This window comes from Pantherophis guttatus, chromosome 4, assembly GCF_059756535.1.
Source record: "Pantherophis guttatus breed Tessera chromosome 4, ASM5975653v1, whole genome shotgun sequence".
In the NCBI taxonomy this organism is placed as follows: Eukaryota; Metazoa; Chordata; class Lepidosauria; order Squamata; family Colubridae; genus Pantherophis; species Pantherophis guttatus.
The window spans coordinates 53960594-53987353 of NC_142066.1; the positions used below are offsets into that span (position 1 = coordinate 53960594).

The window sequence follows — 26760 nt, forward strand, 5'->3', positions numbered from 1 at the left end:
AAGTATCTTCTCCTTGGGTTCTCTTAAGTGTTTAATTTTATCCAGATTGAATTTTCAACATTCTCTTCTGCTAGTAGAGAATTGAAGTCTAAAATCTGAATTTGGTTACCCTATCCTACCTTAAAAGAGCATATTTGTAGAAGAAACTTGATGTGGTTATTCATAGGGGATGTACACTGAAACACTTCCTTTAAAGACTTCCAAATTCCAAAAAACATGCTTCAGAGTATATGGTAGCACAAAAGTGGCTCCTGTTTCCAATTTTTTAAAACAGCATTGCCTTTTTCTATGATCACAAAATTGCTTGGAGGAAGTTGCAGACACATGTCTCTGCACGCTGCAAAACATTCCTATTGGGTTGAATCCAAAGGATTACCCAGCTCTGAAAAAATGTTTTGTAGTTTTAACCTATGCCAGGTAAAAGCAGGATTGCAAGTTCATGTGTGTAATATAGAGAATCTTTGACCTAATGACTGTTCGTTCAAACTTAAGACGATGCTGAACGAAAGGACATAACATCCGCTCCCAAAATTTCTACAGTTACAGCATCCCTGCAATCTCAATAAAAATTGGGATGCTTGACAGCATATCTGTCCTTAATAACCGCAAGTCCCCTTCATCAGAAGCCAGGAAGCATTTCTTAGTTAGGCCCATCAGCTTTCCCCCTGCTTCACCACACCCAGAAGGCTTGGACCCTCTCCCTACTCAACTGCTTACCTTCCCTTTCCTGCAGCTGCTGACACGCGTTCCTAATCCAAGTGAGGCACAGTTACTATAGAAAGCTAGTCAGTGTGATGTTTCCAAAGATAGAAACAACCTCAAATCATTTCTAGGGTTGGTAAATAACTTGCAGTTTTCTGAAGCTCTTTTGAAACATTGCATTAGATAGCTTGCTGAGGAAGCTGTACCTCATTGTTGACTGGGCGGGCTTGTCAGCAGTTGCATGAATTGGAAAGATAAGTAGACCCATGAGTAGTAGTGGGAGGGAGAGAGACCTGTCTGCCGTCAGGTCTTGTTGACTGAGGCCTCCCAGCCAATAACAAATTTCCTTGCACCAGTGGGCATTGGCCCTCCCAGGGCCTCCCCACCCCTGAAGTACCTCTGCAAGTGGTTTAACAACTGTAATGGGGGAAGGTGGGATTGTGGTTGTTGAACAAGGCAGTCACAGGTGTGTCTCACATAATGACTGCAATGACTTACCCAAATTTTGGCCTCGGTAGTGGTCATATGTCAAGGACCACCTATCAGCAGACATAGGATATGGCTAGGAGTCTTTTTGCCCTGTACTTCATTAATTCCTCGGGGGGGGGGGAGTTTGTTTTATGGCTAAATAAATTATGTCTTTCAAATTTCTTAAATTTAGAGGTTGGTAACTAGATAATTTAGAGTCTTTCAGTTACCCATTTTAAGAAGTGAACAAGGTAGGCCTGTGAAGAAAAAATAGCTACTATTCTTAGAGAGCTGCCTGTCCCCTTTATGAAGTGTTTCAGTAGGACAAGTTTTGCAAAGCTTCAGTCCTATTCCAATCCTAACCTTCTTTCATGGCTTTTTCAGATAGAGGATATGTCTGATACAGCCTTTGCCGCTCTCCATGCTAAGTGTGAGGAAATGGAGCGAGCCAGGTGGCTGTGGAGCACAAGTTTGCCACCACAACGGCGAGGTAGCAGGTAAGACTGGCTGCTGCTTCAGAAGCAGAGTGCTTAGCAACCTCAACACTTCAGTTATAAGCACCTGCTGTTAACTTTTCAGCAGCATTGCAGCAAATAGCATATCCCTGTTGAGATACAAAGCTCATTTGGGCATGAATAATTTGGGGGGGGGGGGGTTTGCAGAAAAGCATTTCCTGGAGCTAAAGTTGTTTGCACTAGTGAGAATATATCCTTCAGTAAAAGAAGTTGATCTTTATTTGTATGAGTGTTCCTGATACCTGGGGCATTATTTTTCAGGAAGAGTTCAGAAGCTTTACAGTTTCATATGACTTGGGAATCACATCTGCTACGAAGTATAATGTAATAGATCCCTGTTTCAAGAAGTTTGGAGCCTGAACTTCAGAGAAGTAGAAACAGGGCGGGATGGAAAATGGAAGTTAGGATAGAGAAAAGATATCTCAGCTACTTTTATTTCATGTGTGAAGGTGCTTTATAACAGTTTTTGTCTTTTGAATTTTCAATATTTCTACATAGATACTATCTAAAACAAGATGCATTCTCCATACAAGTCCTTAATTTAGATAAAAAGAACCCAATTAAACATTGAGTCAAAAACAGTATATCTGTTAATTTATTAATCAGGGAAAATAAACTAAAGCCACATATTTGTATTTGGCAGAAATATATAAATCTCTAAAATTATCAGTCCATTTGAAGGAGAAATTGGAGTTGGTATTTCAGTCAATGAGGAATGGTGCGGTTGCTCAGTGGTTAAAATGCTGGGCTTGTTGGCTGGAAAAGCTGCAGCTCAGGTTCGAGACCCAAGCGCCACGTGACAGGATGAGTTCCCATCCTCACCCCAGCTCCTGCCAACCTAGTGGTTCAAATGCAGGCAAATGCGAGTAGATACACAGGCATCATTTCGGTGGGAAGGTAACCGTGCTTTGTGACTTTAATACTGGTCACATGATCACAGAAATGTCTTCTGGTAGTGCTGGCTGGGAGATGAGCCCCCTCCCTCTCAATTGGCAACAACTAGCGGAGTAAAATCCACAAGGATTTTACTGTATCTTTTTATTTCAGTCAGTGAGGTGACAATCAGGTCTGAGTGTGAGAAATCCTGCTTTATTTAAGAAGCACAGTTACGGGTATTCATTATCAAAGTCTGATCTTCTCAACAGGTGTGTCATTGTGTCATGGCTCAAACAAAGATTTCTAAGGACCTCTGAAAAACAGTTGTTGATGCTCACTAGTCTGGAAGTGGTTTTCATATTATTTTCAAGGAGTTTGGACTTCACCAATCCACTGTCAGGCAGATGGTGTTGAATTGCCTCCATTTGTATACTATGGTTATTTTCCACATGAGAGGTTGGCCAAGCAAGAACACAATAAGATCAAAGAACCCCAGGGTAATGTCTAAGAAACTTAAGGCCAATTTTTCCTAGGTGAATGTCAGTATTTGTGAGACCATCCTCAGGAGAAAACTGAATAATAATGCTGTGCATGGCAGGGTGGCAAGGAGAAAGCCAGTAGTACTTTCCAAAAGAAAAAAGGGAAAAAAAGATGCTCATTTGTAGTTCATGAAATACTATCTGGATGAGTCTGAAGGCTATTGGAAGAATGTTCTGTGGATAGATGAAACCAAAATGATATTTATTTTGACTGGAATAAAAAGTGTTAATGTTTAGTAAAAGGCAAATCCTGTCTTCCAGTATGAAATCCTTTCCCATCTTTGAAACACGGCAGATCAAGGTTTGGGCTTGCTTCGCCATTTCTGGATCAGGACAGCTTGCCATTGTTGATAGAACTATTCTGTATTAAACCAGCAAATTTTATAGAAAAACTTCAGGCTATCATCTGTGCCCTAAAGCTTAACTGCATCATGCAGCAGGACAATGACCCAAAACACACAGGTTGCATTTATTTATTGGTTCGATTTATATGCCGCCCTTCTCCGGAGACTCAGGGCGGCTTACAATGCGTTAAGCAATAGCCTTCAACTTTTGTATATACCTGCTTAGTAGGGCTTCCCCCCCCCCTCCCCCAGCGGTGTTCTTTTTATACAAATTCAGTTTATTGCCCCCACAATCATTTTACCTACCTTGGAAGGATGGAAGGCTGAGTCAACCTTGAGCCTGGTGAGATTTGAACTCGCAGTAATTGCAAGCAGCTGTCAGCTAAGTGCTATTTAACAGTACTTAGTCCGCTGCGCCACCAAGGCTCATTCTTTGGTCTTTGCATGACCAAAGAATGGGTAGAACAGAAGAAAGTTTTGGAATTGCCAAGTCTAAGTCCTGATCTTGATTCTATAGAAATGTTATTGAAGCAGGCAGGTCATGTGAGGAAGCCCACCAACATCCTTGAGTTGAAGCTTTCTGTAAGGAGGAATGGGTAAAAGGTTTCCAGGCTGATTACAGACTGATCAATAGTTAATGGAAACATTTAGTTGCAGTTACTGCTACCCAAGGGAGGCACACTAGTTATTAAAAGCAAAACTTTTCATATTTGCACACACACACATACTCAAATATGTAGCTTTGGATTATTTTCATAAAATGTCTTTGATTCATTTAATTGGGTTTTCTTTATCTAGTTTTAGAATGTATGGAGAACAGGTCAGATTCTAGGTTATATTTATATAGACATACTGAATTTGAAAAGGTTCATAAACTTTAAAAGCACCATTGTAATTGAATTCTTGAAATGGTAACTAGAGTTTGTGTCAAAAGCTTTTGGGTGAAGGATAGATTCAGAAGGCAGGGAGGACATAAGAGAGATGTTTTGAGAGAGTTTCAAATGTAAAAAAGAGTAAGCCTTTTCTGAAAGAAGGGGACCTTGTGTGAAGAGAGCATGACCATCATGGGCAGAGATGTATCCAAGAGAGGAGGGAAATGATAAAGACCATGCCAGGATTCTTTAGAATAGGGAACTTTTCATTAGCAAGTAACTGTTCACTTTCCCGGTGTCATTTACTGCTTCTACGCTTCACTTATGATTTGTCTGGATTAAGATGGGAGAATGTAATAGGAGATTGAAGAAAGATTATACTAATTAATAATTGCCATCCTTATATATTAGTATTTATTTTAATTTCAGGTCGTACAGGTCTACAGATGGACAGACAACCCCACAGTTGGGGAACCCATCTACTCCACAGCCAGCCTCACCTGATGTTGGAAACTGCTGCCCCCATTCAGATTTCTCCCATCTATACTCTCCACGTAGCCCCATCAGTCCTGACCTGTTCTCTGGTCCTCATACCCCTTTGTCTCGAGACTCCATGCGGCATTTGTCAACAGAGGACACCCGTTGTTCCACACCTGATTCTGGCCTTGATGAGCAGGTGAGTGAATGAATCTCTTTTGGCATTTAATGAAACAATCTATGACTCTGTTGGCCTTGTAGGTGAGGATTGCCCTTGTTAATTTGACTTGTTTCTTTTTACCTACAAAGATTGAAAGTATTCTTGGTTTCCCCCAGATTTGGGGGATACCAACTGCATACAGACTGAAAATTACTTTTAATTGTAGTTTTATCCCGAAAGAATATTTCTGGCTTCCAGATTGAGTCTTGTATTAGCCTTGAGTGTTCACACTCAGCAGCATTGCTGTAGTTGCTCAGTGTCTTTCATTCCAAGAGCTTCCAGATAAGGTACAATGGGACAGAGAAGCAATAAAGCCTACCAACCGCTCTGCCTTTTCTTCCCAGACTGTGCAGCCCTGGGAACGGCGCACTTTCCCACTGATCTACAATCCCAAGACAGAGTGTGAGGAACAGACAGACCCACAGGACCGGTCATCACGTTGCACACGGCGCACATCAGGCAGCAAGCCCTCCCGAGAATCAGACACTGCCTCCATCTCACCTTCCCTTGCTTGCTTCAAGAGCCGGAATTCGGGGGCCACAGCCACAGTTCAGCGGCCAGCCCACAGATAAGAGAGGGACAGGAAAGTGGAGCAAAAAGAAAAAAAAAATCCACCAAATTAACTCTTGGCATTAAAAGTTTCTGAAATCTGTGTTTGATATTCAAACATCCTGCCGGGAATTTTCACAGTTTTTAGTGAATTTAAGGAGTTTAGAAACTGTTTTCTTTCTTTCACTCCTTCTCCCCACCCCCACCCCCCTGCCTTCTTTCCACATTTTTTTGTCTCACACATACCTTATCCAGTGCTGTGGTCTGATGAGGAGAGCAAACCTGCCATTCCCTCCCTGATCGTAGGTATACACTCCTCAAAAAGGAGAGTGAAGCTGGCTGGTTGACCCTGGAATTAGTTCTCTGGTGAAAGGATACCTTCATTTTTTTTTCTTTTTTTCTTTTACTGTTTAGTGTCTGTTTTCCTCACCTGCCAACATCACGGTGCCCTTCCTCACCCTTAAAAGTTTAGTGAAGTGAAATTAGTGGTAACAAGTGGTGTTTCCTGAAAGAGACCTTCCCCCCTCCCACCGCCCACTGGCACTAGAAAGCACTTGCAATGCAAACTCAAGATTACTTGGTTCCTTAAGGGATAGCTACCCATTGCACCTACTACCAACAAGAAGCTCTTCTCCAGTGACCTTCGATATGTTCTGGGGTTTTCTGCTGCTTCTGAGACCGTCTCTCCATATTAAACAAGAAGTTCAGTTGTGCGAAAAAAAGCAATTTTCCATAATCAGCCTGGATATGTTTTGGATGTTTTATTCATATCGTGTTTTGTTTTTTAATGACAGATTAGTGGGGAGAAGGCTGACAGCCATTCATTTCAAGAGGAACCTTTTTTCCATGCTTTTTTTTTTTTTCTGGATGTGATCTAGGGTTACTTTCTTCCCTTTCCCTGTTAATTACTAACACTTCTATAATTTTGCATTTTGTCCATTAGTTTGAAAGCTGTAGGTTATATATTTGCAGCTAATAGATTGCAATACAGTAGTGTTGAGCCTTAAGTACTGGGAGCGATGTCACAGGATTCAACAATTTGCCACCCCAGATCCACAAGCCATATAATGAGTGTGGTATAATCACATTGTTCCCTTTTCTTCCACCCTCTATAAAAAAAAAAGTAGTCTATGCATTGTTTGAGATTGCATTTAAATTTGAACATATGTCTTGAGTACCAAAATATTTGTTTTTTCCAGAGAAAGATTGGATGTTGTTTTTCACCTCTACCTCTTACTTATCTCAACTGCAACTTACAAGTTTTGAGGCAGAAATGAATCTCAGTCATGTGCACCCCACCCCACCCCAGAAAATGGCTTGGGCTGAGTCTTGCCAAACTGAACAGATCTGATTTTTTTTTATATTTAAAGAGGCAATTTTGAGAAATGAATCTCTCAATTTTTTTTTCCTGAAAATGGCTGTGGTTGACTTTTGTCAAGCTGAACAGATCTGACTTGTTTTAATTTATGTATTTAAGGAGCAGGGTTTTTCCCCCTGAAAATGGCTTGGGCTGAATCTTGCCAAGCTGAACAGATCTGGGTTTTTTGTTCTTTTTTTTTTGGTGTTGTTGTTTAATTTAAAGAGCAGATTTGAGAGAGAACTAAATCTCAGTCGTGTCCCTTCCCTCCCCCCCCCCCCCGCCCGCAAATGGCTTGGGCTGAATCTTGCCAAGCTGACAGATCTGGGGTTTGGGTTTTTTTTTTTTTTTGGTGGTGGTGTTTAATTTAAAGAGCAGATTTGAGAGAGAATCTCAGTCATGTTTTTTTTTTTCCCTGAAAATGGGTTGGGCTGAATCTTGCCAAGCTGAACAGATCTGTTGTTGTTGTTTAATTTAAAGAGCAGATTTGAGAGAGAATCTCAGTCATGTTTTTTTTTTTCCCTGAAAATGGGTTGGGCTGAATCTTGCCAAGCTGAACAGATCTGTTGTTGTTGTTGTTTAATTTAAAGAGCAGATTTGAGAGAGAACTAAATCTCAGTCATGTTTTTTTTTCCCCCTGAAAATGGCTTGGGCTGAATCTTGCCAACCTGAACAGATCTGGGTTTTTGTGTGTGTTGCTGTTGTTTAATTTAAAGAGCAGATTTGAGAGAACTAAATCTCAGTCATGTTTTTTCCCCCTGAAAATGGCTTGGGCTGAATCTTGCCAAGGTGAACAGATCTGGGTTTTTGGTTTTTTTTTGTTTTTGTTTTTGTTTTTGTTTTGTTTTGTTTGTTTGTTTGTTTAATTTGAAGAGCAGATTTGAGAGAGAACTGAATCTCTGTCATGGTTTTTTTTTCCCCCTTGAATATGGCTTGGGGTTGCCAAGCTGAACAGATCTGAATTTTTTATTTATTTATTTATTTAAGAATCCCTCCCCTCCCGAAAATGACTTGGGCTGACTTTTGCCAAGTTAAACAGATCTGATTTTTTTTTAATTTAAAGAGCACTTTTGAGAGAGAAGTGAATCTGTCATGTCCCCCTACCCCACCCCACCCCCACCCCCCGAAATGGCTTGGGCTGACTTTTGCCATGATGAACAGATCTGGGTTTTTGTTTTTTGTTTTTAATTTAAAGAGCAGTTTTGAGAGAAAAGTAAATCTCAAGGGTTTTTTTTCCCCTCCTAAAAATGACTTGGACTGATTTTTGCCAAGTTGAATAGATCTGAATTTATTTTAGTTTTAATTTAATATAAGGCCACTGTCCTCACTTCACTTCCCTGGTCACTCCCATATTTTGCACACCAATCCATTGTAATGTTTTCCTGACCTTTAGCGGTGTGGCTGTTGGTCCCTGTCCTGTTGTTAAGCATTGCGCCTGTCTTCTGTATTAATCACATCACCAAAAAAGGAAAAAAAAAAACTTTTTTCTCATTTTGTAATCGTAACAAAATAGTAGCTAAACTGCTTAATGGTTGGGGGTTTTTCACAATTTTCAACATTACCTAAAGTTTTTGGTTCTGTTCTAGTTTTTTGTTTTTTTTTTAAAAAAGGAAAAACCCAGTGCTACTATATCCCTCTGCATTAAGTGCTTTTCTATTTATAAAGTTGAAAATTCTGAATAACCATCTTAGCGTTAAAAAGAAAAAAAAATCTACAAAAAAGAAAAATAAAACCCACCTTGTATTTTGTAAATATTTCTTTTCCTGCTTCAAGCTGTGTAATGTCCTTGTTATATAGAAATGCTTTTCTTCAGAGAAGCTGATCTTTGTTTAATGTCTTGATTCTGTTGGCCAAAGCACCAATGTGTGCTTATAAAAAAAAATTAAAAAAATTTAAAAGTTAAGGAAAGTGCTATAATTTATTGGGGAATAATATGGGGAAAATACATTGTAAGGCATTTAGAGAATTACGGAAACTATTTCAACAGAGAACACAGTGGTTTTCATTTTTGGATTGTAAAATCTTTAAATGAGTTTTATGAACTATTGATACTATTTCAAAAGAAATACTACCTTTTTCAGACAGGTAATTTAGCCAGGATTTTGAGAATTGTACTTTTTATGATAGGTAAAGCAGCTGAATGAAAGTTAATGCTGCAAGAGATGGAAGGTGCAAAGACAACCACAGCTGCCTTAATTAGCCTGGCGTGAGCACCATCCCCATCCTTTCAATAAAAGGAAAGTTGTTCAGGCTTAATTCTGATGGTTACATTGAGTCTGAGAGCTTTTCTTAATGACAGTTTGGAAGAAGTTTGCTCCTGCTTCTATGTGGGAAGTTTTCTAAGTTTTCTTCAACAAAGACAATACATTTAATTATTGTAATAATGACTTTTTATTTCCAAATTCACTTTTACAGCAACAGTCAGTGTAAACCAGTTGTTAAAACACACAAATACAACATGGACAGTTACAGACAGGTAGCTAAGCTAGGATGACCATACGGAGATCTCATGCCCTTCCCACCCCCCTCCCAGTTTCCCCGTCTCTGAAAAAACTTTTAAAAGGGAATGATGGTGTTTTCCAAACTCCATTGTCCCTTTTTTATACTTGCAAATTTATGTAATAAAGCCCCATTTTGTGAACTTCAAAACCAATATGTCATGTTTTAACACTTTTAAACCCCTAGATATGTATATTTATATATCAAGACAAGACATAAGCCAGTCAGTTTAAGATGGCTTTGGTCTGGAACCACCATGGGTCTTCACCATCTGGGGGAAAACGTCTGGGAATCCTAGAAGGACACAAAGTCAATCAAAATACAGTTGGGAAATGGGACCTATGATCAAAGCAAATGGCTAAAAGAGGGTAGATGAAAGAATTCAAAACACTTAAATAAGCGTGCAATGCTTGGGAAAGAGGAGGATTTAAACACTAGTAAATATGTGAATGGAGACAAGGTATACTTTTCTGAAAAAGGACTTAAAGACCGATAGTTTTTCTAGAAGTAGAGCATGATTGCTCTTCACTGTTGAATGCTGAAGAAAGAGAGTTATCAAATGTGGGGGTGTTTTTTAGACTTATGCTACTACAGTAGCTGCTAAGGATATTGTAAGATTTTCCAGCCGAAAGTCCTCAAACGTAAGCAAAAAGAAATCACAATGGCATAGTGTATAGCTTCGCAGTGAAAGGATTTTCCAATTTTGATAATTTTTAGATTTTAAAAAGAATAAACCTACCATCCTAACTTAACTACAGAGGTAACAACAGGCTTATAAATGACTGGAAAGTGACTGTTGATGTACAGATGAATCCTCTGCAAAATCTTCTCTTCCACTTGAGCGCTATCTTGGAGTAAAATACCTCCTTAGCTCTAGAAGCTATCCATTACATTACTCTGTCCAACCACTCTCCCCTTCAGATCCCACAAGTTCTGCTTGTCAAAACTTTGTTCACATGATCCAGATGATTGATTAGCATACAAAAAAGAGGAAACTACAGCCCTCCTTTGAACTGATGGAGCAAGAGGTTTCCCCTTGAGTTTTATCTTGGTACTGAAAAAGGATGGCAGTACCACAGATGAACATCATGTTTTACAGCAAATCAAAAGGGCAATGCTGCTGACCAAGAATTGTCAACTTGTGTGATTCGTTCAACCGGGTGTTGCTCCTCTACCCATTCCCCCTCCCCCAGAATATGACTGGTATTAAGGATCATAAAGCAAATGATAATAGCTGGGCCTTCTTTTAATTGGCTTCGAAACAAAATGTATTTTTTTTTACAAAGGATGCTCTATCTGTTGCCTACTAAGGTATCCTGATTTTGGTAATTTCAAAATTACAGACTTGAAATCAGATTAACATGTTAAAAAATAGATTGCTTCCAGAGCAAACCAGTTTTCTTAAAAGCCCTTTCAGCTTTGATCATTGTCAATTTTTGCTGTCAACCAAACACATGCAAACCAGACTTTTGAGTTAGCATGATTACCTTTGATCACATGCATGAAACTACAGCATGCAGAGAAAAACTAATGTCTTTTATGACTGTTGGCTCAACCTAGAAAGGATACAAGTTGGGATTTTCATTACAGTCCAAAGGGATACCATGAACTAGGTTGGAAAGGAATGATCATCAAGGAAGTTTCCTGTCATTGCTCTGAGTGTAGAAGAGCAATTAAGAAAACAATTCAATAGTGATGAACACCATAATGATTGTATATACTGCTTCAGTTATTGTGGAAAGAATAATGTATCTATAAATTAAACTAGATGTTCTTAGGTGCTCTTAAAGTTATAATTGATCCAACAGTCATTCTTGTTCTACTCCGCCTATAAAATTCCTTATTTTTATGTTCTTTTGAAATTTCCGTCAAATTATCCTAAAAAAAAAATCTCAGCAATTTCAAGCACCTATCGCTAAGTCTGGTAGAAGGGGACAAACCAGTTATTCATAATTTCTGCTTTGTCTAATTTGTTGCCATTTGCAGATATATTTCATATAACACAGATGCTTGGGGGAGTATTCTTGTTCTGAAATTTAAAAAATGGAGGGTGAAGGAGAAGAGCCTTTTCATTTACAGTACACTTACTGGAGCAAATCAGCAGCTTCTAAATATTGTCAGACTCTAAATTTACTCATAGCCACTATGACAGGTAATGCAAGAAAATGGGAGTTGTAATCCAATAATATGGAACATCAAATATATCCTCTTAGCATAGAAAAATTTCTCCCGACAGCAAGCAGCATGTGGGGAAAAAAATTGTTAAATAAGTGTTTTCATGCAACTTGCTTGCCTTATGAAAATTATGTTTCTTCACAGTGGATCAATTAAAGTCCACAGATCTTCAGAAATCAAATGTCTTTTAAGCAGTGCTTGCTGCATTGCAGTGAGTGAGCTTAATAGCAGACACACATTCTTACAGCTAGTTCTTATGACAACTCTTCTGCTATTTCTGAATTACAACTCCCAGGATCCCTAACAGCTTGATGATTAGACTCATGGTTGAGTGCAAATCGTTATTCTGCAATATCTGAGGTGCTAAAGAGTCTCTTGAATAAAGCACAACTAGTAACTGAATAGTAACTATTGAAAGGAGTGTACTTGCTTCTGGCTATGATTTCTGATGTGTGATGCTTCTTTCAAATACACAAATATTACATAAAGATGTATGAGATATAGGTCAAAATATACATGTTCCCACTTCTGCTGAACTGGTGTCCTTTCACGCAATTGTCTTTCCTAAAAAACACCTGCATGCACCATAAATAAGTACATCAATTCCTTTATTTTTAAATATGCCTAGAGCCATACCTCTATCTCACAAATTTCTACATTTACAAAAAACATTGGAACAACCAGGCCAATTGGGCTGAACACAAAGGCAAATTTGCTTCTTCCCCAGCAACTCTGGACAAATTTTTATGGTGTGAAAATCATGGAGGTTGAAGGTGAGATGGGCAAAAGAAAGGCAATAGTTACTGTTTGAAAAAGAGAAAAAAAGAATGTAACTGATCCAATAAAATTAAAACAACTTAGCATATAAGAAATTAATTAAATCCGATTATTTTAGTAGGATGACTATACAGCCTAAAGTCAAAGGTTAATTTTAGGAACGAACAAAAAATAGATAAGCTATCGCCTTTAAAATATATCATTTCAATTAAAGAGAACTGGCATTCTGCAGGCTTTCAAGGCAGTTTTGGCTTATGTCTTAATTATCCAAAGCATGCAGTTTTATCTTGAACTTGAATCTGGTTCACAAAAATTCTCAGTACCAAAAAGAATGGATGCATATGTAACATAACAGTCCTTTCAAAAGCTCTCTTTACTATATCAAAATTTCTCCTTCAAAGGAAGAAATATACTTCAAATATTAAAGCCTAGCATTCCAGCTCTAGCAGGAGAGACATTTGAAGTAGAAGGTTGTACTGCTTGTACAGTGGAAATCTCTGGACCTGCATTAACTTCTATACTAAATCAGCAGCCATGATTGTTAAGGTGGTCACAAGGCTTCTACGCCTTAAATTTCAATGGCAAAAACTTGGCCAAATAATGAGCATGTACAGCAGAATATATCATTTTACATCCCCAAGTTTGAGATTTCAAGCTTCACAAATTTATCTGTATTCAATTACATTACTTTTTGTTTTGAGGTGAGGTGAAGTGATGGGAGACTTTTTAAACAGCATATTCCATATAGGATGGAAATCTTTGCTTCCAAGTTGTTAATTATTATGAAATTCTAAAACCACAGATGACCATTTAACTAAAGGAAGAAGAGAGAACAGATTAGAGTTGATATTAACTTTAAAATAAATAGAAATGATGAGGGATGTAGATGGGGAAAAAAAGAACAGAAAGAAAGGCCAGAGTTAATTTTTCTCTTATTATCTCCAACCACTACAATACAATCACAAGCCTTGCTTGGCCAGGGAAGCAGAAACTTCATCGGCCAATGTGGCCAGTTGAGGGGAGTCCACCATGTTGATGCTTCCAGTCGAAGAGACATTGCTAAGGCGACGAGGAGAAGCATCTCCAGAAACAGTGGGTGATTTGTAGACAATTTCAGCTCCATGATCAGTCTTGGCTTTGGCGTTCTCACGAAAGGTCAACTTGTGGCTCTCAATCTGAAATGAGACAAAGTGAAATGGGGGGACAGAATGAGGCAGGGAATTAAAACCTTCCCTTTAGTCGTATGTTTGTAGAGCCAAAATGGTTCACCCCAGGGAAATATTCTCATATTTTAATGCGTGATTCTAAGAATAAACTGGGATCCTTCTTGCCAATCAGAAAGTTTTAATTATCTATGGTTACTCGAGCAGCATAGCCTGACATACCACTACTATATAAAGTCCATGCTACAAATTACTCAGATATAGGATATAAGATATAATAAACCTTTGTGTAAAAATAAAAACAGCTTTCCAGACCCAATAAACTATTTCACAGGAAATACTATGCTCATCTGAATTCTGTATGATAGATTGGACTCAATATTTAGATACACAAAGACTCCTTAAAATACTTTGCAGATGAATGTGAGGGGTGATGGTGAGTAGGATTGATTGTATCACAAGAGAAACTGAGTGGGAAGCCCTAAAAATAGGTAAAGTCTCCTTCAACAAGCACAACCTGCCTTCTTCAAATAGGACAATCTGCCTCTGCCACCCCGGTTGCACACACCTATCTATTCATCCAACCCAACATTAAGAGGTGCAGAATCCCTGTTTTTTTTATCACATTGGGGAGCCTGACATCAACATTCTTTAACACTCATTTAATACTGACAACTTTTTTCCAACTGGAAAAAGAAAGAATAGGAATGAAATTATTCCAGCCACCCAGCCACCCAACCAGCTTTGGCCATCTAATTCCCTTCTTGCTCTCACAAAGCTTATGACGACAGGTAACTACTTACTGACATCGCATGGGTGCAAGTCGGGGAGTGGGCTCTCCTCAGGGATGGAGGGCTCCGTGATGGGGGAAGGAAGCCCAGCCTTATTGGGGCAGTTTTGTACACGGTTCTTGTCTTCCTTGCCCTTCTCTCTCTGCATGTGGGTGGAGAAGGTCAGTGGGATGCAAAATAGCATCATCAAATAAGATGACAATGAAACCAAAACTTTTCAATGGGGAGGAAGGGACATATGGAGCTGAAGAAAGAAAGCAGCAGGAAGTATGAAAAAGAAGCCACAGTAACTGAAGATGAAGAATGTAAGAGCTAAAGAAGAATCACATGACACCAACTTGACTCCGAATCCTACAAAGGATGGCTGTTACTAATAATTCATTAAGGACCTGCAGTGACTTATTCAGCAAGATCAAGCATTTTTTGCAGCCTAGCCTATAGAAAGGATCATTAATTTGCCCTTCAAAAATTGAGTGATATCTCTTTGAAGCAAGCAATAAAGGAAAGATCTATGGCCAAAATGGGAGGTCTTGGTCCCTCCCTCACCAGCTTTTCTTCATACACAGTTACATGGACTGCAACACTGGAAAAACAGATGATGTCGGATCCAGTTTCAATTACACTTAATTCAGATGTCGTAGTGGCTAAATGATAAAGTCCTGCTTTCAGTGGGTCTAATTTTTTCTACAGTTTATCCCCTATGACATTGAGGGGCCGCGATGTTGTCACAAGGCGGTCCGTGAAGGCTCAAAGAAATATTATGATTTAAATCTAAAGTCTTGTGGGTCTCCATGGGGACAAGTGGTGTTTAAAGTAGGTCCATGAAGAAAAAGTTGAGAACCACTGCCCTTAAAAAGATAATGTATGTGAACGGTACACTCCAGTGGTGGGTTTTAAAAATTTTTTACTACCAATTCTGTGGGTGTGGCTTGGTGGGCGTGATTTGGTGGGCATGGCAGGGGAAGGATACTGTAAAATCTCCATTCCCTCCCCAATCCAGGGGAAGGTTACTGCAAAATCCCCATTTCCTCCCAGCTGGGACTTGGGAGGCAGAGAATAGATGGGGGTGGGGCCAGTCAGAATTTTTACTACTGGTTCTCCGAACTACTCAAAATTTCTGCTATTGGTTCTCCAGAACTGGTCAGAACCTGCTGAAACCCACCTCAGCCCACTCATTATGAATTTGTAATTTGTTTTCAACCTACTAATGTTCTTTCCTTCCAGATGTTCAATAGGCATAAAAGGAGATGCCGAATGTAACAATGGACACATTTCAAAGTCCCGATTTCCCTTAAAAATAAATCTGGAAGTGGAATCTATATGTACTGTATCTATATGGAATGTAGATATAATCTGGAATTATATCTACATTAACCTTTCTCATTTGTCCAGAAAAAGAGATAAAGCTGAGGTGCTATGTGGTACTGATAATCTCTGCTTAACACCAGTAATTTGAAGCAGGAACTCAGTTATTAAATGACACAGTCATAAGTTTTTTAAAAAAGCAGTTTTGGCAGTCCCAGTTGTCATTGTTAAGCAAATCATGTGTGATCATTAAACAAATATCTTTAACTACCGGATCTCTAACTACCACTTGTTCAGTGCCATCTTAAGTGTGAATGGTTGCTGAACAAGTGGTTGGGAAATGAGGATTACCTGTAAGGCCAGAAATAATATCACCTAACGTTTCTAGCTAACTGCTATTTGGTGACTGGATTCAAACTATGGCAGCCATTTTATGAATGGGCAACCCTTTCTTCAACTGCAGCTATTTTCCTTAAGTGCTATTCATGTGTTCTCGAAGAATGGGACCAAAGCTACAATTAAGCACATCTATTGACCTGCCGAATTATCCCAACTGTGATTCAGAAAATTCAGAAGGAAGAAACAATGCAAAAAGGAGGAAGAAATGCAAAAGTTGTGTCAATATCAGTGAGAGAAGGATAAGGAAGCAGAAAAGTCCTCCCATCAGAAGCCAGAACACTCGTTGGAAAGAGCTAATGAGAAACAAAAAGTTTTATAAAGTTATTAAAATGAGATGCATCTGAGTGGAAAGGACTGAAATGCATGTGAGTGGAGCCTCCCTCCCCAAGAGAGGAACAACAGATGAGGCACATACAAACAAAAGAATAACTCGCATTAATGGGACACTCTCAGATTGTTGCTTCAAAGTCCATGCTACATTTTTGTTGCTAGCCCTGAAACTATGTGAATATAGCAATCTAAACTGGGATACCAATTTACAAGAAAAATAACTAGGTTTAGATAGCTTGTGATTTCAATCTCAAGTTGATATACAAAAGAGATGAAACCTTTTACTGCACAAAGATAAATATAACAACTACCACCAGCAGCTGTTGCTGAAGGTATACCTAGAATAGCCACTTGAAAAACTGACTGGAGTGGGGTGATTCAGGAGGCTGATTCAGTCATATGAACATCCTGGTCCAAAGAATTTTTTAATTTACTTTATTTCTTTATTGCTTTACTTTCTATAATAACACAAAGATATTGTGTTACAGTTTTAAAATATTCACAATCAATAAAAAATAAAGTATTATGCAATACTTTTGTTTGAAACCCATCATTAACAATTTGAAAGAGCTATAATGTTTCTTTTCCATACTAGTACTGCAATAAGAACAAAGCTTCTTAACCTCCCCCCACCCCCCCACTAATGGTAATCTTAAAAATCATACATTGCATTCTGTTGACTCCATGTTCCACTTTCTACTACACCGTTGTCTTAATAATGCATACTGAAGGCACAAGTTGAATCGCTTTAATAATGCCTAAGGAAAGTATTTATTTTCTGAAAACTTGTTACAGAAATAGAGTAGTTGCAAATAAAACAGTAGCCTTGAAAATTGCTTAATTATTATAATTATATGGTTGTTAGTATATTTCCAATTTTAAATTACTATGAATCAACCAAACAAACGGAAACTTACCAGATTTAACTTCTCTTTTGCCACCTAGTGGGATACTTGGGCTTGATGAGATTTATATGGCTCTTTGTTATCAGATGTAATTCCAGACATATTCTCATTTCTCTCTCAATTGCTTGTAATTTTGCAGTTTTTATATTTGTGAGCACAGAAAATCTTAATTTACACAAATTAGAAAGTTGATGTTGCTTCAGTAAAGAAGTTTCTTAACCAGTCAGAGTTTTAAATTTTTTTGAAAGTTTTCAAAATTTTCTTTCCCACTACTTCAATGTGTTTGACAGTAAGTGGTATAGTCTCATTATTGTTGGTTGCAATAATGAATACATTTGAGAACATCACAATATTGCCTTCTCTTATTTGTCACAAATCAATTTCTTTTCTCTCAGAGTTTTTATTTGAATAAGACATTTTGAACATCTTTGCATATACCCTCTAAGTAAGATAACTCTGCTAGTGACTCACAATTTTCTTCTTGCTCAGACAGAAAGGAAGTAAGCATCTCACTCTGTTTCTGATGTAATAATATTTTTCCTCTTGATAATCCTTCTGTGTAAAGGAGAGTCACATGACTTGTTTCACTTCACAAAGTTTGGTAAACAGACTCAATTGAAGTGTCCTACTTTTAACTGAGTTCATTATTTTTACAATTTGTCCTTTCAACTCAAAGCCAATTGTTTTTTGAATCAATGTTGTTATAATATCCCAAAGGTGCTTTTTCAAAAGGCAACTGGACTGTTTTACCCTGAAGACATTTTGCTTCTCATCCAAGAAGTTTCTTCAGTTCTGGAAGTCTTCAAGGCAAAACAAAGTCCAATTGGCTTTTGAACAATCATGGCTTGAATGACTGAGAAACTCCATAGACATTTAGTTATGTTATTATAATACTTATAACTAGTGTTGTTCAACTTCTTTAACTTCAACTTGTGTGATTTCACCTCTGTAAATGCCTACCCATTCACTAGCTGGTGGGGAGAAACACTTGTCCTTGGGATAATCTTCCTTCAGTTCACTCACCTCAAAACTCTTCAAAACACATTCACTTTTACAGATTTCCTCAAAAGCATCAGTTAGTTCAGCAATCATTCACATAAGAATGAATTCTTATTTGCAAACAGAATAATTATTTCTGCTGTAAAGGTAATTTCTGAGTATACAATTTATGAGCAATTGTAGGAGTTTACCATAAAATTATCATAATGCACCTTGTTGTCTTCTGTAGCATCCTTGAGAATCATCAGTATAGGGAGTGATGCAGGATAAGGCTTTTTTTGCACACCTGTGAGCAGAAGTGTCCTCAAACAGGCTCTTTTTTGTGGACTACATTAAACTGGCAAGTTTTTAACAAACATACCTTCAATCTGGCCAGATTAATCCAACTCAAACTTTGGAATACAAAGCTAATATCTTTAAGACAATTCCTAATCAGTGCAGATATTCCAACATTGGCTCCTGATTGGCAGACTAAATTACTACCTTTTGTACCACTCCTGAAGAGCAACCCTAGGTTGAGCACACTGCAGAAATATAATGCTAATCAAGGATTGGATTAAACAAGATTTTAAAAACAGACTTTTTGGGAATGTTTGCAGCTGAAATCCAAAACATTCTTGGGCAAACTTCTTGCTATGGGAACCAGTATTTGGCAATAAGATGCTCCAGATTTTCAGGAACAGCGTGACCCAGAACAAAACAAAGCCCTAGCCATAATTGACTAACAGTGCTCCATTTTGCCTTATTTCATCATCAAGAAGTGCAATACTGTGAGTGCTCAGAGACAAACAATTCCATTGAATTTCTCCCTATCCAGCCCAGGTTATCTACCAGCCTGAACCAGGTTGAAAGTCCCATTAAAACAACTATGTAATTAACTTCTAAGCACATTCCACTGACTTCAACTTCCCTGAAAGCTGTCCTTACAGAAAGACTCTATTCCATCATTTTATCTGTTTCCCTATGAAGATGACAGCAATTGGTAATAGTTACACCCTGTGGAAGATAGCACACTTACCCTTTCAACAACCTAGAAGCAATTATTTGAGAAGTAATGATCAAAAGGGATTTTTTTAGGATGATCTTTCAAAGACAGAGCAAAGAGATTTGTGAAATTTGAGATAATCTTCAAAGGTACCATATGGTATCTTCATATATGAAAAATAGTATTAAATCATCAAAACATCCAGATTTATTGTAGATGTCATTATCCAGTGGGGCCAAGAAATATTTCTCCTCCCTTCTGCTGTCGGAAATATTAATTGCTGTTGCATTTCTTTTGACATATACAGGTGTACTTAAAAGCAGGGGTTACGTTATGTTTATTTCTCTGATGATCCTAATGTTCTCCTCTTTTGAACTACAAAAGAGAAATTCCAATTTTAGCAGTAGATCTTAGTGAAAAAGAAGATGGTCAGATATCTTTAAAAATACTGTAGTTGGACAAGCAGAGTTTCCACAGCTAGTGTAGAAAAATCAGAATAATTTCCAAGCGCATGATTTGACTTTTCTTAATATTCTGGCAAGTATCAGAGCTGGCAGAAATGTATTTTTAAAAATCTAAGAATGAAAAAAGCTTGTTTACGAGCTTGGTGATAAATATCTTTATCCTGGCCTTCTATAGAATGCTTTGGTAGTGGGATATGGTCACTGATTAAAAATGTAAGTTCAGTTTGCCCTGCTCCAAAACCTTTTAACACAGCAGATGTTCAGTAAGACAAGAGACAAGACAAGACAAGACTGTTTTCCAACCAAGTCAAGACCATAGTAGCATGACATGGATATTTCTGGATCTGGTGTGCTTTTGTGATTTATCCACACTGTTGTAATAATATTTTCTGTGCAAGTAAAAAATGTTTGTTCTATGGAAGAATCCTTGTAAGGATTAAAGAATATGGAGATTTATCAAAGGGATCATATCCAAAATAGGAAGTCATCCATCCTTGTCAGTGTTCCAAATGCCTCAAAATCTTGCAGAATTGAATATTTAGTTATTTCCTGATTATTTCTCTCTCTCCTCTAAGAGAATATAGTTATTATTCAAGACCATTCCTAAATAAGCATACTCTGTCTAAATAACTCCAAATGTGAAACTACCAGAGAAACATTTAGATTTTCCTGCTATCAGTTCAACAAGAAATATCATGAAGTATTTAAAAGAGTATCAATACACAGTCTAAAATCTGGTTTGAGAAAGAGGTGAGAAGATGGGACCATAAAGTAAAAACTAACAGTTAATTAATACTATGTATCATCTTCAACTTCACTGCACAAACTTGTTGCTTCTACACTCACTCTTATAAAGGAACAAGTATATCTGATGATCTGCTGGGTATGCTTGCAGTGTGGCAGCCTTGTTGTTTAGGTATGTCTGTACACATCTGAAGGTGCTTGTTGGAAAATGTACCAAAGATATATGAAAAGAGGGATGCCTTCTTTAGCAAAGGCATTCCATACAAGGAAAAATTTATGTGTGCCTTGCCCTTTTCCTCTTGGCCAACCGTTTTTGAGGGAGATCAATCTGAGTTTATGTGAGCTTGTATATAGCATCTATTAGCTCTTAGTTGCTTCTTTACAATTAAGAACAGCTGCTGGTTTGGTCAATGTCTTAATATGCTTCAGTTGGCACTAGGGATATTTACAGATATTGTGCTATGAAAATTGGGACCTAGTAAGAATTGTGTTAAGACTTAAATTAGCACCATTCCAGAACTAGAAGATTTGATAGAGATACTATTTCTCAAAGCTTAATGCAATTATTGCCCTACAGCTTCCTGTAGCTTCCTGGCAAACCAGTCCCCATCATCTACACAACTAGAAATAGCAAGAGAAAAAAAATTTTTACCTTCTTATTTCCTCCTCCGGGAATATGGGTGATGTTATCTAATGACCCAATTTTTGATTGCACTTTATCTTTGAAATCCAGTTTCTCAGATTTCACCTCTACCAGTCCACCACCTAAGGAAAATGAGCAGGATTAACAGATATCAAAAGGAAAATATAATGATGACTTCTGAAGAAAATATTTTTCTATGTATGTCAATACTTCTTTCCTTAAACAGGTGTTGTGTTTTGTCCACTTAAGCATCTGAATATATGAGTTCTGCCCCAATATCCAAATTCATTTATGCAAGTCTCACACAATTTACAAAGAAATTTTGGATCTCGAAATTTACATTTAGTACAGTAGTAGTAGTAGTGGTAGTAATAGTATTGTAGTAGTAGCAGTAGTAGTAGTAGCGGTAGTAGTAATAGCCTAGCTGCAGCATACATTCTAAATTCAAAATAATGAAATATATTTTGCTGGAAGGCAAACAGAAAAGAAAAACAAATTGGAGTGTATTGAATTTGTGCTTCAAATTAGGAAACCTGTCTTAGTAAGAGCTACAGCTTTTTTTTTTTAATTATTTATTTATATGCCGCCCTTTTCCGGAGACTCAGGGCGGCTTACAATGCACTAAGCAATAGCGCTAAGCTTTAGGTAAATAATTTTAAAATTAAATGTTACTAAGCTTGCAGGTCCTATACATGCAGTGCAGCACTTTTAATAATCTAAACCAGGGGTGTCAAACTCAATTCCATTGAGGTCTGGATCAGCATTGTAGTTGTTCTCTGAACACCAAGGGGGGAGGAGGGGCATGGCTGGGGTGGTCACGGATAACTGGGCATGGCCAGCTTGATGTAACTCGCGTGAGTGGTGCCTGTGGGGGCCGGGGAGGGTTGGGGAGGGAATCCAGGGGTCTCTGGTAGGTGGGGCGGGAGGCTCATCCCACACGATGAGGTGAGGCAAGGCAAGGGGTGGGGCAGCTACAGCCAGTGTGCCTTCAGTTGCTTTTGGTGCACTTGGTTTTCCACCCTACCTCCACCAGGCTGGTCTGGTCTGATGGGGGGATTGACTTCCACCTTCTCCGCTGTGCCATGAACGGGGATTGACCATCTCCCAAGCCCAGCTGCTATCAAAGTAAATCCCGGACACTTTGCTGCAATGGACAGATGAAAAGCTTAGCTTTTGTCTGAAGGATGAGGAGCAAGGAGAAGTGGGAAAGCAATCAAGAGAGAAGCGCCCCACCGGCCAGGCATGGAAGCACACCGTCGCCAGCCCTGTTGTCTCTCTCTCTGAGAATATACTCTCTCTCCCTCTCTCCCTCTCTTTTTCTCTCTCACACACACACAAAGGTTGGATCGGATCTCTCACGCTCTGTCTCGCTGCTGTGACGGGGTGGTGCTTCAGTGCCTGGCCGGCGGGGCGCTTCTCACTTGGCTGCTTTCCGTCTTTCTTTTCCCCACTATGCTTTTCGTCTGTCCATTGCAACGCAGCATCCAGGATTTTCTTTCACAGCAGCGGGGTTAGGGGATGGTCAATCCCTGTTCGTGGCATAGCGGAAAATGCAAAAGGCAATCACCCCATCAGACTAGACCAGCCTGGCAAGGCAGGGCTGGGCAACCAAGGGGTGCTGAAAGCAGCTCTCTCTCTCTCACACACACACATAGGTTTGATCTGATCGTTCTCTCGCTCTCTAACGGCACCTCATGGCAGTGGCACCAGTGCGTTGCTCAGCCACCTGCTCCATTACAACGACAAGGAAAAGAAGTGGTGAAGAATGAAGAAGAACGAAGCAAGGCGGTGAGGGGGTGGAGGACGAAGCAAAGCAGGGAATGCAAAGCTGCCCCACCCACCCCACTCTGGCTTACCAGAGGGCCCTTGTTCTGACCTAGGCTTCCCCAGCAGCATGAATCTGAGTCCTCATCCCGATAAACCCCTTTTATTTAATTTACAGTGAATTCCTCTCCAGCAAAGTCTTTCTTCTCCCACAGTCCTTCACAGTTCACAATTACCGCCCTTTATCAGGCTAGGAGAGTGGCCACGCCGATATCTTTCAGACACCGCAATACTTGGCAAGAATGCAGTAATGAACAAATTGTCTCCCCTTTTGCTCCCCTTTTGCTCCTCTTTTATTCCCTCTGGGAGGGGGCATTCATTGTCCACCTGTGGCCTTACTCCCAAGTCGACCCTTATTCTTTAGCTGTTCCTTCGTGTGGCAACTCTGTGCATTTGCACACTGGGAACAGACTCCAGCTGTTTGTCTGCTTCACTGATGTCTGACTCCAAAGGCAGCTGATAACTGGCATACGGCCCTGGCCCCCACTCTGCCTCCGATGCAGAGCCCTCATCTGAGCCTTCCCCAGACTCCAGGACTGGCCCATGTTCTTCCCCAACCTCCTCATTGTCTGAATCTTCTGCCAGATCCACTGCCGCTGGTGGGCCACAACAACCCTTCAGCCAGGCCACCCATATCAAACCCCCACCCCCAGAGCAGCCACATCCCTTCATTAACCTGCTTTCCACCTCCGTTCACCACCACCATATGCAGGGCAACAAAAGTAGTCTGTGGGACTATGGTAAAAAAAATAGTTCAGACCTTCCAACTTCTGACAAAAAAAAAAGATCTCACAAAGTTGGAAGGTCTGAACTATTTTATTTTTTTTTACCAGAGTCACACAGATTACCTGTATTGCCCTGCACGCAGCAGCAAACTGGGTCTTTGCGCATGTGCACCGGCCTCCTGTGCGCGTATGTGCCCGCTTCCTCCTGTGCATGCGCACGCATGCCAGGATGGCATGGGCCAGGCCAAAGCGACGTGGACTGGCCTTTTACAATTTCCAGGATGGCCAAATGGGCATCTGACCTCATCATGGGCCGGATCTGGCCTTCAGGGCCTTGAGTTTGACACCCCTGATGAAAACTGATGAACCCCAATTTTTCTACACTGCCCCTTTTCTCTAGCTTCCTGTTTTCTAGACCCCTGCATAAGTAAGAGATAAAAGCAGGCAGGGTTTACGTAAGACTCAAAGAACTACTTTATTCCCAGAGCAAATTGCATCCTCTACTAAAAGTCTGGAAATTGATGTTCTAAATTACAGCAGAGAAGTCTGGCGCACACCGAGGAAGGACTTCCAGATTTCATCTTGCAACAACACCGCACCCAAAATGTTTCCCTTAAAAGGAAGACATTTGGAGTGATTCCTATAGAAACCACTTGGGTGAATTTGTTGTTCATTTAATTTTACAGTTAAATAAACATAGTTTTTTCCCCCCTGTTGTTCTGAAGTAATAAATTGATAGGAATTCTGTACATTAGAGGTGGGCAACTATGGCCCCTTTTATGACTTGTGGACTTCAATTCCCAGAATTCCTGAGCTAATATGGCTGGCTCAGGAATTCTGGGAGTTGAAGTCCACAAGTCATAAAAGGGCCATAGTTGCCCACCCCTGCTTTACATGACAGCATCCAGTATTTTGTAAACACTCGATTAAACAACAGGAGGAATAAGCATATAGAAGGAGTAATGTCTCTGAACTCATTTATCAATTGTAATTATTCATTGTTCTCTAAATAACTCTACATCCCTTGCAATTACCTTTATCTTCGTCATCTCAGTGTTTTTTAAAGGCAAAATAAAAATAAAACTAACATTTACCCAAAGACAAACAGCACAATATATCTTACAAAGATACTTCAAAAATAAAATACATAGATATCACCTGGTTTGTGATGAATGTTATCCAGAGACCCACATTTGGATGTTACATGGCTAAGATCCACTGGCTTGTATACAATTTGTATCTGTGAGAAGAAAATGAAAAAAAAAACCTATACACTATGGGATTGGAATTTATTTTAAATTTTTAAAAAATTACCCAAAATATGCTGGAAAAGTGAGACATACAAAATACTGGAACTTGTTTGGAAAAGAAATATAGTTGGAAGAATCATTTAACCAAGCAAGACTGAATAAAAGCTTTCTGCAAGAAACTGTGAAGCCAAAAAAATGTGTTATCAAATTTTCTCCCAAGCATGCACAGATTCATTTTATGATTTTAAGAAGATTCATTTAAAGATTCATGGGAAAATAAGAACCATTACCCATAAAATAGTTGAGCCCATATTTTCAAATAAATTATCTTTCTAAAAGTTAATTATCTTGGTTTTTAGAATTAACTATTCAGTTCTATTTTGCCTTTCATATTCATGCTGTTCCAGGTTTTTTTTAATAGCATAGGAACCCGAATATTTCAGTCATTTATAGGCTATCCATTTTCTTCGAGTTAGAATATTTCACAGAGAAAGCCATACTTTAAAAATAATTGTTGTACTCATCTCTCGCTATTCTTGCAAAATTACCCCTTATGTGACACTGCATTTCCACAGCATGCAAAAACTATTATACCTCCAGAAGATGGAGATTTGAAACTGAGGGCACTTAGATGAACGTAGAAAGTGGAGAGGAGAGAAAGAAAGAGAGGTGTAATCAAATAAACTATATCACATAGAAATTATTTAAAAGCACAACAACAGAAACTGAGCTAAATACCTTTTTTGATGTAAAACTTAAGGTTTATGTCCACAAAACTGAAAGAACAGAAATAATCAATGTGCATTGAAAAGGCTGGGGGGGGGAATTATTTTTTTAAAGGATCTTTTTAAAATGCAACTGAAAAAGCATTTGGAACAATGTGGTATTATAATCACAGTAGAGTCAAGTTATCGAGAAATAAGACATGCACAAAAGGCACAAATATAAACAAAAATACTTACTAGCAGTTATTAGGTTACAACAAATGCAGGAAGGCATACAACTGGAAAAAAGACATACAATATAGGTCCCCAAAGGGTGGGGACCAAATCCATCTTTGCTGTGCATTTTGCTCCAAAGCTGAGCAAGTACCAAGATACTGATTCCCTTGTAACCCTCAAGAGAAGGATTCTGGACATTAGAAACTGAGCAACCCATCACAGGAAGCAACCATAGTCCTGAGCAAATTGATGCTATGTTATGCTATGGTGGAACTCACTCAAGGCAATCGTGATTACAACTTACAACTCTTCTCTGGTCTTTTTCTCCTATAGGGATGCATTGGGAATTTTTTTTCCTGGAATATTTTTCTCTGCAGCCCCAAGCTAGATCCAGTCCATTTTCAAACTTTTCCCATCATCTTTGTTACTCTTCTATTTAGTTTCCAGACATTTATCACACTGATGGACAGATGGATAAACAATGTCTTGACCCCTTTACATAACTTCTTTCCAATATTTTTTTGGATTAGAAAAAATAAAAAAGGTATTTATGATTTAGACCAGGATAATTTTATCAATCCATTTACCTATGATGGAATCATTCAGGGATGATGGCTTGAGTTAAGACAGGCTATACCAGAAATTCTCAGGCTGCTGACCAGCTAGAGGAACATTTCAAAATCTTAGATTACCGGGATGCATTTGAACATATTCACCCATATGCAAAAAACCCCAATGAGATCTAAATGAATTACCTGTTACTATAATCATCTGACCTCACTTCAGAAGTACTCTTCATGTCAGATCTACATAAATTACTCAAATAGAAGCCATATGTTAAGAGCATAACCTTCCACAAATCAGACGAAAGGCCTACCACTGTTACACATTTTTCACACAAAAAACATTTAAGAAAATACCC

At 38.8% G+C, this 26760-nt stretch overlaps 2 protein-coding genes across 41 annotated transcripts in view; one reads left to right on the forward strand and one right to left on the reverse strand.

Annotated features, from left to right (window-relative positions):
- The window catches only part of KANSL1 (KAT8 regulatory NSL complex subunit 1), a 191976-nt gene extending 183149 nt beyond the window's left edge, over positions 1-8827 (forward strand). For all 7 annotated transcript variants that reach the window (XM_087893966.1, XM_087893967.1, XM_087893968.1 and 4 more), the window contains 3 exons: positions 1555-1667; positions 4746-4992; positions 5358-8827. In XM_087893966.1, coding sequence (XP_087750092.1) covers positions 1555-1667; positions 4746-4992; positions 5358-5585 — 588 coding nt within the window. In that variant the 3' untranslated portion in view covers positions 5586-8827. The remainder of the gene's footprint in view (positions 1-1554; positions 1668-4745; positions 4993-5357) is intronic.
- Positions 8828-9291: 464 nt separating this feature from the next.
- Positions 9292-26760, reverse strand: part of MAPT (microtubule associated protein tau) — a 123527-nt gene continuing 106058 nt past the window's right edge. For 25 of the 34 annotated variants that reach the window (XM_087893978.1, XM_087893971.1, XM_087893980.1 and 22 more), the window contains 3 exons: positions 24806-24887; positions 21108-21220; positions 9292-13545 (listed from right to left, as the gene is read on the reverse strand). In XM_087893978.1, the coding sequence (XP_087750104.1) occupies positions 13330-13545; positions 21108-21220; positions 24806-24887 (411 nt within the window). In that variant the 3' untranslated portion in view covers positions 9292-13329. Of the gene's footprint in view, positions 13546-14336; positions 14467-21107; positions 21221-24805; positions 24888-26760 lie in introns of all 34 variants that reach the window. The other 9 variants (XM_060691685.2, XM_087893982.1, XM_087893974.1 and 6 more) reach the window with 3 other exon arrangements.